This window comes from Macrobrachium rosenbergii, chromosome 10 (assembly GCF_040412425.1).
Source record: "Macrobrachium rosenbergii isolate ZJJX-2024 chromosome 10, ASM4041242v1, whole genome shotgun sequence".
NCBI lineage: Eukaryota > Metazoa > Arthropoda > Malacostraca > Decapoda > Palaemonidae > Macrobrachium > Macrobrachium rosenbergii.
Window position 1 is genome coordinate 19,385,791 of NC_089750.1, and position 12,400 is coordinate 19,398,190.

General features: G+C 38.1%; 1 protein-coding gene across 6 annotated transcripts in view; it reads left to right on the plus strand.

Moving 5' to 3' along the window:
- LOC136842526 (protein bric-a-brac 2-like) overlaps positions 1–12,400 on the plus strand; it is a 312,631-nt gene that overhangs the window by 141,238 nt on the left and 158,993 nt on the right. For all 6 annotated transcript variants that reach the window (XM_067109941.1, XM_067109942.1, XM_067109940.1 and 3 more), the window contains 2 exons: positions 7,096–7,284; positions 10,848–11,420. In XM_067109941.1, coding sequence (XP_066966042.1) covers positions 7,096–7,284; positions 10,848–11,420 — 762 coding nt within the window. The remainder of the gene's footprint in view (positions 1–7,095; positions 7,285–10,847; positions 11,421–12,400) is intronic.

The window sequence follows — 12,400 nt, forward strand, 5'->3', positions numbered from 1 at the left end:
ACTTAAGTTAAAGGATGCATGTCTTGTGTGCTTCCTCATGTATACTATAACTGGTTTGGTCTTCTGCTGTTTCTCTTCGATTATTACTCTAAATGAGCTTCCATCAATTCAGGGCATGAGATTTGATAGGATGAAGTAATTTTTTTATGTTCACTTGGAGTGAGTTTCTTGGGATTTTATTATTGCCAGTATTGTTTTCTTTTCTGTGCTACCCTCCCGAGAGTCCGTAAGTTCAGGTTGTTTCCCGTGTTGGAGGAAGGGTCAATGCCCCTGCTTTTTCTTGCCTTGCCCTTGGCACGTCCTGTCTTACTCCCTTGTGGCTTGGAGTGATGGAACCGGGACACGTCAGAAAGTGGTATGGATCTGTGCCCGTTGACCCTTTCCTCTGTTTGGTTTGGTAGGGCACTAGGTCAGGAATTAGTGGTGCCAGTTCTAGCACCATAATTCATTCTCCGATAGGATCACTTGGGTAAAAATAAGAGGAGTCTCCCGACGTTCTTCCCTCTTTAATTTTACTGTATTGGGTCGGCTTGGTAGCAGTGATGCTTCATCTCTTTCTGGTAGTTTTTAAGAGAGTTTAAGCTGCTTTGTTGAGGAAAGTTACCTTTGGCGCCTTGCAGTTTTGATGCACCAGTAGCATGCGTCTAGTGCAAATTTGCACATTTTGCCACAATCCCACATGCTTGCACATGCATGTCTATCACTTATCCTTACGCCTATCGCTTGCGAACCTATCGCGTGCATACCCATGGCTTGTGCTCCTATCACGTATGCATCTATGGCTTGCATGCCTTTTGCATGTGTGCCTATTGTGTGCATGCCCTTGGCTTGTGCTCCTGTCACACTTGTCTTTGGCTTGTATGCCTCTCGCGTGAGCACCTATGGCTTGTGTGCCTGTCTCTTGCAGACCTATGGCTTTTGCCTATTGTGTGCACGCCTATGGCTGTGCACCTATAGCTGGCACGCCTGAAGCTTGTAAGCCTCTAGCTTGCGCTCATATCACCTGTGCGCCTTTAGTTTGCACTCATATGCCTGTGCTCCTTTTGCCTGTACGCCTATCACTTGTGTGCTTTTCACCTGTGTGTCTACCAGTTGTGCTCCTATCGCATGTGCATGTGTCCCAGACTTTTGCCTGCCTATAGAGAATCTCGGCAGCACTATCATTTTGGCTTCCATTCAAGTAGGCAGGTGGTTGCCGTTAGTAATCTCGACATTCTGTTTCAGGGATTTCAACTCCTTTTCCAGATGCAGAAGTTTGTTGGTAAACAGTTGGTTACTGTTTAATTTTTTTATGATTTCCCCCATGGTTTAGGAACGTTCTCATTATCACGAGATTTCCTGATCAGAATTTAGAACATTTGGTTGAGCCGACAGGTTTCCAACCGAATCAGTCTTCCTCAGGAATTAGTTCTTCATTGGATGGGTGTGGGTAGAGCTCTCGGCTAGCACGCTGTTGGCCCAGCGTTCACCTCTCCAACCAGCCAATGAAGAATTAGAGGAATTTATTTCTGGTGATAGAAATTCATTTCTTGTCATAATGTGGTTTGGATTCCACAATAAGCTGTAGGTCCCGTTGCTAGGTAACCGGTTGGTTCTTAGCCACGTGAAATAAATCTAATCCTTTGGGCCAGCCCTAGGAGACCTGTTAATCAGCTCAGTGGTCTGGTTAAACTAAGATATACTTTTTTTTCTTCAGGAATTAGTTCATTGCAGTCAGCTGCTACTTTTCCACCATTGAGCATGGTAGTGGTAGTCTTTGCCCCGGTCTCTCTTGAATATTTTCAGTAGCCAAGACCTAACCTGCCTTTTCTGTGTTCTGTGGCGGGACGGCATTTGTTTGTGCCTCTGTTGATTGACGAATCAGGTGTCGGATATACTGCCAGTGTATAAGTGGTTATAATTTCTTTTTTGAAGAGTAATTGCTTTCTGCAAAGAGAGGCTAATGTATGATTTTGTGGAAGTGGAACCTTCATTTGAGCTGTATTTCATTAGGTGGCTTGTGTATGTTCAAGGCTGTAATACACTTTATGTAAAAGGAGCCTCTCCTAAAATATTTTTTCTTCCTGCCATATATTGGAGAAAGAGAACTACTTTGTAATCTGACGGGTCTTTTTCCAAATATGGGGGTAGCATTGGTGAAGGACTAGCCTCTGTGCAGGTTTTTGATTTTGGAGTAAAAGATATTCTCACTGTTCAGGGTTTTCTTGTGGAGAAGTTTCATCTTTATGTATCTGTGGCATTCATTGTCGCTGATCACTTCTAAGAGGTTGTCGGTCCTTATAGGAGTTTATTTATTTTTAATGAAGCAGAGGTTCTTCTCATCAAGGTCATATGATTTTGAGAAAGTTTTTTTTACCTGGCAAGAACCAGGTATGGGTTCTTTCCTGTTACCTGAACACGGGTCAGCAGGTGGTCTCTCATCAGATTCAATATTAGTTTAAGCTCTCATGGGAAGAAGGAGCCAGTTCTTTAGATGCCTCAGTGTAGGTCTGGGGTGTTATCATGGGAGATCTAGAATTTCGGGAGTTTAACCAGTATTGGTGGAGGTCTGTTATACTTATACTGCAATCCTGAGTTTTTAGCAATAGAGAACTTCAAGCAGTGTTTATGTAAAGTAGAGCACAAGTAGCAATGTTATTAGACAAACCATCTTTCCTTCTTTATGTATTTTTATATTGATGATACACATATGTAGGTATATATACATAATGTGTAGGTTTATATTTATACATTATATATATGTAGGTATAAATACATAATGTGTAGGTTTATATTTATATGTTACATATATACTTATGGCATCTTTAAATATTTTTTATCCAACTAAATGTTGTCATTTATTCCTTTTACTCAGAAAAGGAAAGTCCCTTCTTTGGGCAGAAGCTTGGAAGATTGTGGCATTTCCTTGGGTTGTTCTGGATAGGAACAGTGTGCTAAGGCACCAACTAAACGAGGAATAGTATTCTGCCTACAGAATGGCCCTTAGTTTTCAACTATGACAGTTTCTTTAAGAACTAATAAATCTGAATGTAGGCATATTCATGACTTGGAACAGAAAGTTACCAATATATAACTTCCGCTTACTGGCTCTCTGACTGATTTGGTGGGCTTTTTTACCAGTATGAGTTGGTTATGAAACCTTACATCTCTTATTTTATAATTGGAGGAGAGATACAGTACTTATCAAGTTTAGAGGATCCAAGGAATATAGGATGTTCCTAGTAGTACCTTGCTGTCTTGTGAGGAATGGTTTTGGGTTCTATTGCCCCTTTAGTATATTTCCATAGAGCTCATTCTGAAGAAATTGCTTCTAAAACTTCCACTTGCTGAAGTTTTCTAAGCTTCCATATGATCCAGTGTTCATGTTGACACCATTACCATCATGTGCTAGAGTGAGGTTTGTCTGGTGTGGACTGAGGATCTATCCTCAAGCTGGCAATATGTTCAACTACTAATGTTTTCAAAGGCGGTGGTCAGTTTCTACCCTCTGGAGTTGGGCAGGAGGTATTTCCTGAGCATGCACCTCTGTAGGCAGTTTAATTAAGTTCTTAGTTTCCCAGTTACTGTAAATGCTGTCGGTTCCAGCTATTAGATTTTTTAGGTCTTTGTCTTCCTATGTCATAGGTAATACTATACTAAACATTGCTTACAACTTGGACCACAGGAGGTCTTTAAGTCAGATGTAATTAAGGTGCCTGGTACACCCTGACTCTTTTTGGGAACCTTGATGGATTTAGTTTGTGCCTCGAAAGCTGTTTGTGTCTTTAGTAAAAGCCTCCTGAAGCAATTAAACCCTCTTTTGGTAGCCCTAGGACCTGTGATATGGTAAGTGAAGTACAAGTGTTGCAGAATGCTGGCTTTTGCATTGGAGATACTAGTCTTTTGGTCTTGACGTAGGATGAGAGCAAAATATCTATTTTAAGGCTTTTCCTTTCTCAGGGTTGTTAAATGTAGACTGGACCTTGTTTAAAGGTAATGAATTGACCCTTTTTTTTTATGCCATATAGGGCAATTAGAGTGGTTAGAGACAATATTAATCACTTTATGTTTAAGGAGGAGCGAACACTACCATGTCTAAATGCTCTCCCCCCCCTTTTCCGTTAGTTGGTCAAATTAACATACACAACCTCATCCTGAGTTATTACCTTGTTGGAGGTAATTATTCTTCATGAAAATTTTAGTGGATGTACTCAATCACTGAGATAAGTAATAGTAATGGAAGGGACTCAACATCCAGAGGTTTGCTGTAGACAGTGGGCTGTGGGCATCCCCTGTTACAGACCAATGTGAGACTAAGGGGAGTCGTCGTCGTGCCAATTTTTTGTTCACCATTGGAAGGTCCTCAAGTTTGGGCAGGGACACCAAGCTGTTCCCTGGGTGGGCTAACTCTAGGCAGTAATGCCTTTCCTACTCTTGCTAGGTTTCGGAAGTCATCAGTATATTAGGGCAACTTTGTAAGTTGTCTTGGTGTTGAGTACACCAGGTGACCAGCAAAGGCTAGGTTTCTAGTTTCTTTCACTGGTGGACACAAGCAACCGAGAGATGAAAGATTTCATCACAATCCCATAAGCTACAGATGACTGCCTGGTGTGGCCCATGGTTCTGGTGAGCTCAAGGCAGGATCTCGCAGTAATGCCATTATCAGTACTGGGAGAGAATCTACTAATTGATTCTGTTAACACCAGTGGTCAGGGTGTAAGTCATGGTCCCATGTTAAGGGGCTTTTTCCAGCGCTGATACCTTTATAAACAACTTGATTAGATTTCTTTTGTTTCTCAAGCATGAGGAAACTTCTTGGTAGCAAGCAGCCTTTAAGGCTAAAGGGCCATGTTGGCTTTGGCTATAGGAGAAAGACATTAGATGTTTTTCAAGGTGTTAAAGTGAAGTTTCCTAGGTTTCTGTTACGTACTTTACTTTGGAATCAGTTCATTGTATTGTCGACCTTTAAACTGTTTAGAACAAGCTCCCTGTAAAGAAGTTTCTATGGAAACTTCACAGTAGCCTTAGACACAGCTAAAGAGTGAGAGAGCCACAATCTTAGTCAGATAGGTAGGCTGTGCTATAGACAAGGCAATTATCTTTGCCTTATTTTGGACTAAGTACAGTTTTGGGCTAGGCCCTTACCTACAACAGTATCTTTACCTAGCCTGGAGTCACTAGGGCTTGAAGAACTTGACCCCTTGAGGGTCCAGTACTGTCTGTAAGGAGTGTTGGAATTGCACTAAAAGGATTAAACCTGAGGTAAAGGTTCTGTCCTTAGTGGTATGGAAACCGGAGTTTCTGAAGAGTAGGATTGTAGTGCCCTTTTCAGGAGGTCTTTGGTTAAAGACTTTCCTGCTAATTTCTATCCGTAATGGAAGGTAAGCCACTGGACATGTGAGCAATGGCTACAGCTTTTAAATTTGAAAACTTAGCCTTGGATAAGATTTTGAAGTCAGTCAGTAGCATGGTAATCTTGTACAGTACTTGCTTTGGTTTATCTTCATGGTGCGGAAATTAAATACGATTATTGCTGAGTTTTAACACCTCTGGTTTGTGCAGGGGAAATTATGTCCTGAATTGTTAGGTTTTGTGCAGGGGAAATAATGTCCCGAATCGTTAGTAGCCTTTTTTTTTCGTCTCTGCTTTTTAAACTTGGTTGTGTTTTTATGGAAGCTTGGAGTTACTCAGTGTTGAGTATTAGAAGTATACCTTTTTGTACATATGTACTTGTTAGCTATGTCATTGGCTTTGCAGGGTTCTGGCACAGTAACCCTACCCCCCCCTCCTGCTGAAGGGGGCACCCTCCAAAGATATCTCAGCTATCTTCATGATGAGGATCTTGTACCTGAGTGACAATCCTCCTATGGCAGCATTAATAGCCTATGGATTGAATTCACTGGTTAAAACATTTTTACAAAATATTTATTAGAATAAGTAGCCTTCAGAGGGTTGGCTGATTTCCACATTGGCCTCCTCTTTTTTCACGTGGGAATCATCTGTGTAATGGAGAGGTAAGGTTCATTTAAAAAATATAAATACTTTAAGATTTACTTTTTAAATACTTACCTCTCCATTATATAAATTGCCGTCCCTACCTCCCCACATTCAAAGTGGACAGAAGTAGACTGATCGGCTACAAGTGTTTGTACCTATTGGTCCCCTGGTGGGGGTGGGGGAAGTAGATGGATAGAAGGTGGATATTCATAGAAAAATGTTCTCGTTTTTTTTTTTTTTTCCAATCTGTTGAACTACCGCTGGTGCGGAAGTAAAAGCTATACAGTACTGTATAATGGAGATGTAAGTATTTGAAAAAAAACCTTAAGTATTTATATTTATTTCATTTGCAGAACAGACTGTAAATTTTTTTGTTTCTGCTTTTTTTTTTTCTTAGAATACCTCAGTGAATGTTGTGATAGATGATTAAAGCTTTTATATGGGGTCTTTATCTTTATCATAACTGTTTATACTTATTTCTGTTGTAGAACAGTAATGGATTTTTGTAGTTTAGGTGGTGGAATGATATTTTGTACTGTTTCATTTTCCCATGATTTATTGATTCATATGTATATATGTGGCAAAGGATTTATTAAGGCTTGGTATAATTCATAGGTGAAGCATGATAATTCTTAAATTCATGGAATAACTGCTCTTTGTAGTCCTGCATACCTCACCTATCATCAGATTTTTGTTAAGGTGTAACATACTGTAATTGCTGTATAGATTCTTCCCACTTTTCACATATAAGCTCTGTGAATTGTGTTTCTAAGTTATAGCAATGCAGGATACTTTATCATGAGATGTTTAAGCTGCACAAGAGTTGAAGGCCATGTTTTTGTAATAGTTTATGAGAATTATCATGTTTATTTTGATACATAAGAGCAGTGGCTTTGAACATTTCATTTGGCTTCTTATATCAGGCATTGAATTTTGAGAATAAGGACCTGAAAGTAAGCCAATGCCTTAACATAATCCTTTGTACTTCACTGTTACTTGGCAAAAATTTATCATGAATTTGTATGACTAATTTAACATTGGGAAATTTAGTTCTAAGCTATACTCCTTAGTTTGTGGTTAAGTTCATATTAGAAACTCATGTTTGCATTTACTTTACAGGGGAATCCATGTACACACCCCATAATAATACTTCGTGATGTAGCCTACACACATATGAGAAGCCTATTAGAATTTATGTATGCTGGAGAAGTAAATATATCTCAAGTCCAGCTGGGTGCCTTTCTACATACTGCAGAGGCTCTCAAAATCCGAGGCCTGGCTGAATCATCAGATGATCGTAAAGACCAGGTAAGACTTAACTCATTTCTCTTTTTATCTTACTAAAATCTTACACAAGAATAATCATGTTTTCATTTGAGGTAGACCGTTTCAAGTGAATTATGATACCGCTTTTCCAAAACATGAAAGAACTGTTGTGTTATTAAGACCCATCAAGATCTTCAGTGTGCTTTGTTGGAAGGCCTTGATCACCAGCTTGTACCTTTAAATTTGGCTTGGTCAGATCAACTGACAAACATACTCAGTCTGGCAGTGCTATGTCCTTAATTTTAGATTGTGTTACATCTGTACTGAAGACTGGTTTTTGAGTAGTCATCATGCCTGCTCTTCATATATCTTTTGTGATTGTCACACTTTAGGAGACCATTTGTTGTGTTTTGTTCTTCCCATTCATATCTTTATATTCTTCTTGGATACTTTTTATTATTATCCATCTCCTGGGGTTCTGTTTACTCATCTCATTTGACACATGTTAACTAGGAATTGAATTGGAGATGATTGGAAAAGGAAGAGAGAAACTTCAGAAGTATATAATGCTTAACTACTAATGAAAGCTCTTACATAAGGAAAAGAAAGTCAGTGTTTGAGACTTTTAGAGTAAAATTCTAGAGTTTTAAGAAAATGGAGCAAAAAACAAATTAAGTATAAATGAAATGTATTGAAATACTAAGATTGGTCAAGATACAATATATTATCACCTCCATAACATATGCATCCAGTATGAAGGGGAATAAAAACTTGAAGCACATAGGATGATAACAAATAAGTAGTGTCATCAAGGTGTATGTTGCCCTGCAATGAAATGAGTTTGGATGTTAAGGCCAGTAGAATCTTGATTAGATATAATAAACTACTGATTGAAGGTTAATGTTTTTGTGCATGAGGGAAATTGCACCATGAAAAACATAAGAAAAATGTAATTTGATTTATTCAGATTATGTAGCAGTAAGAAATAAATAAAAATAGAACTTAAATTACTTTCATACACAATAGTTTAACAGACCAAGTTAAATGTCTATTTTCTTTTTAATGGTTCAGAGGGTTTGCTTGTGAAGCTTGGCAAAAATTTGAGATAGAGAAGTTTATACTGAATGGTTAGATAGGCATAGAAGTTTTTAAAAGGACCATTGCCAATATTCTTGATGGTGTCTTTTCTGCACTAACATTGTATGCTGTTGGCAGTATGCACATCCTTCCCTGGTAGATCATTATAACATGTATGGCTGTCAGTGTTTCACAGGAATACAAGTGTAAAATTGAAGATGGATGATAAAAAAAAAAAACTGTGGCCTGTTGTTTATCTGAATACATTGACAGTACAAATTAGTCTTGAGAAGCAAACCCATTATGAGACCTGATGCACTTTTACTGTAAGGTCATTCAGTCAACCATTCTTCTCACTTGAGAAAACTTTCCCTTCCCTCACTGAGGGTCCAGCCCCAACTGGTGCTTTGTTAAGGAGAAGACAACCTCTTGATGCAGTGTCATCATGCCAGAAGGACAATTTTCTCTCCAAACCCTCTTGACCACCTCCAGGTGACCCTGGGAAGTCAGGGAGTTCTGCTCCAAAGCATCCTATTTTATCACATCCACTCTCATTCTGCTTGAAGATTCAGGATTTACTTTTTTGCTACAAGGTCTTTTTTACGCTGGTTACTAGCTTTATAGGTGTTCATCTTCCATAAGGAAATTAGACTTGAGAGCATGGTAATATAGCTGGAGACACAGAGAACCCATTTGTATGTCATCATTGCAGAAATAATTTATTACTTATGCAGAAACCATGTTTTATAAACCAAATGCAGAAGCCAAGTCCTGTGAAGTGGGAAGCTACTTTAAAAGTCGATCTGTCGCAGGTATAAAAATTTAACCATATTCAGACCCAAAATTGAAGGCATTAAAACATTACAAGAGATTCAGTAATTTAAGAAATGTATCCCTTTAGTTAACAGAATATCAGTTCATTATGTATATAGTAATTGTGCTCCTCTGTAAATCAGAGATATGGGGTCTTGATAAGAACAGGGAGAAGATTCTGGCTTTGAATATGTTCGGAAGCTCTTGTTGCTAATGAGATGGCAGTAAGATTTAATGTTCAGTGGTCTGAAAAAGTAATTGAGATGGGTTAAACACATTATGAAAAGGGAATAAGGTGAACAAGAATATTTAGATGTATAGGCAGCATGACATCAGTCAGAGAGAAGGCCCTACATTTCTTGAAGAAGGATGTAGGTGAGGGCCAGAAGGGAATTAAAACAAAATACTTCAGATAATGGAGTAACCCCTTGGAAGGGGAAGTCTTACATAAAAATGTTCGTGACGTAGATGAATGACACAGTATTGTTGTGCTCATAATGAGATTGGCAGTGAAATTTGGCATTCTGTGTTTCCAAAAATTCTAGCAACTATTTCATACCTCTTTCAGTTATTGTGGTAAATAGCTATTAAATATGGATTGTTTAATAAGAGATCAAACCCAAACAACATTAAGAGCAATCCAGTCCACTTTTAAAGGACACTCTTGATTCAGTTGTGCTAACAGCATGTAAATAATTGCTATTTCTTCTGGACACTAACATTCAAGTGTGCTGACAGCATGTGAATACTAGTTGTCGCATATGGTAATTACTATATTACTTGGTCAAATCTTGAATATGGAGCTTAAAAAGCTAACAAAAGTGTACTGTACTGTACCTTGATGCCAGTTTTTCTAGAATTACTCTTGTAACTAGTTTATGGCATTGAATTGTAACTGTAAAAAGTAACAAGGAAGAGAAACAATGGATTTGAAACATTAAATTGTCACTATAGAAAAGTAGCAAGGAAGAGAAAGAGTCGAACCCCCTTATTTTGAAACATGCCAATCCAAAAACATGGTGAAACCTTTGAGAAATAATTTGGTCGTTCATTAACTGTTCAAAATACTTTAGGCTATGCTTTATTCCACATATTCATGTTATAAACAGTTTTTCATATATTTGACCAACTTTGTGAAGACATGACCAGCATTGATAATCTAAATGCTGTAATCACTTTTATGGAATATAAATAATGTAGACTTTATTTTCACCTTGAGTTGGTCGCTGTTTGTTTATATGTTTCATAAAGACAGTGTAAAATTAATTATTAGGAGGGTATGGTTAAATTAAAGGCACACTTTATTCTGCTGTGTGTAACTAAGCCCAAGTCAGTTTAGTATCCTTGGTAATACTTTTTGCTTATTTGTTTTCAAGAGTAAAATGGATGTTGATGGTTTTTATTCTTCAAGTTGAAAGTTTCTGGGATTTGCTTCTTGGTCATTTTAGGTTGTGACTGTACTCTATTTTTTTTTTATAGGAGTTGCAGTGTTCAAGCAAATATCTGCTAAATCCAAAAGTATTAATTAGAAATTATTTGGGTAGGATAAGAAAAACATTCTTTAAAAATGTTAGGACTACGGTTTTGTTTAACATATGCATAACAGCACTTATGGTCTTCTTAGAAGTTTTATATATTTTGTGCGTATATATTTTTTATGTATTTTGTTAACTGTGTGTTCTGTAATTTTCATTATTTTTATTCTCATCTTTCAGGGTGGACTAAATAGTATATCCCCTTTGTCAGCACTCAAGTCTTCACTTAGTGGTCTTGGAAATATAGCAATGGGTGGCTTAAATGCACCCAATTTATTAGAGAGACCTTTGGTACCTCAGCTTTTATCACATCACCCGGACAAACCACCAGGGAATCCTTTAACAGTCCCACATCATTTACCACCCCACATGGTGCCCCCTCCATTATCTTTGGCCAGTGGCACCCTTCCGACAACCTCCCATGGTATATCTGGGGGCCCTCCAAGCAGCACAAGCAGCAGCAGTAGCGGAAGCACCAGCTGTAATGTGACTGGTGTCCATCCAGGGCCACTCCCCCTTACTACAGTGAGCCAAACCAGTGAGCGCCCGTCCCGCTTAGAAGCACCAGAGCGCTCCCCCTCCCCACCACCTCCCTTGCCACCTAGTAAAAGGCTAAGACTAGAAAGAAAAAGTCCCTTAGACCCTACCCCAGACAAGAACAACCACCGTGAATCTAACGGAACTACCTCCTCCACAGTTACAACCACCACAGCCACCATCCACGCTGAGGATGTCGCCCCTACTGTACCTAAGGTTAGTATAGTGGTTATACAGCCTCTTGGAGAACCTTAATCTTTCATCAGTTAATAAATAGTTTCACCTGATCATCAGGTATAGTAAAGATTTCATATATTAGTACAGTAAATTTGAAGTTTCCAAACCTCAGGAATTATTTTCAAGATAAAGTGTTTGATGAAGTTATGGTAATAGTAAGCAGAAATCTGTGCTGAAGATAGAAATGAATGCTGAAGTGTAGCTTAACCATGCCCTTTCTTATTTCCTGGTTGGTATATTTGACCAGTACTGTTAAAATTGATAGGCCTTGTTAAACTATCCACTGATGCTAATACCATAATTGACGATTGTTCATTGATTTTGACTAGGTAAATTCTTTAGGGGTATTCTTTGTTATATCCTGAAATGTATTCATTGTACCATTAATTTGTTATAGTGATTGCTAAGTTTTCATGTACTCTAGTTTTTAAATCAAATAGTTAATGTGTGTTATAGAATAAAAAAAAAATAATCATTATTTCCATATTGAAAAGACAAAGAAAGGATTTACCATAGTTGAGAGCTCAAGGCTATGAAGTCTGTGAATTAATATTATTCAGTAGTCAAGCTATGATATTGACTGTGGAAAGGAAAGGTTCACCTGTTCTTTAAGCATCCAAAATTATTTTTTAGCACTTGAAAATTTCTTAATCTAAGATATGTTACTTATTAGCTTTTGTGTTTTGAATTACAGTACAGCTTTCATTTGGCATGGTAATAGTATATTAGATATGTAGAGTCAAGCTTATGGATGTTATTTTCAGTCAGGTTCTATAATGATCAGGGCAGGTGTTGCACAGAACAGTTTTTATGTATTGTGGTGCAGATTATGGGACTGCAGGTGTTACTTTTAAAATTAAAACTCTGATTTACTTCTGTTTGTATAGTAGAGTGGTACCAGTCCTAAAGAAAGCTGGATTTAAATGTCTAATGGTCTTCATTACAAAATACTGGAGTGC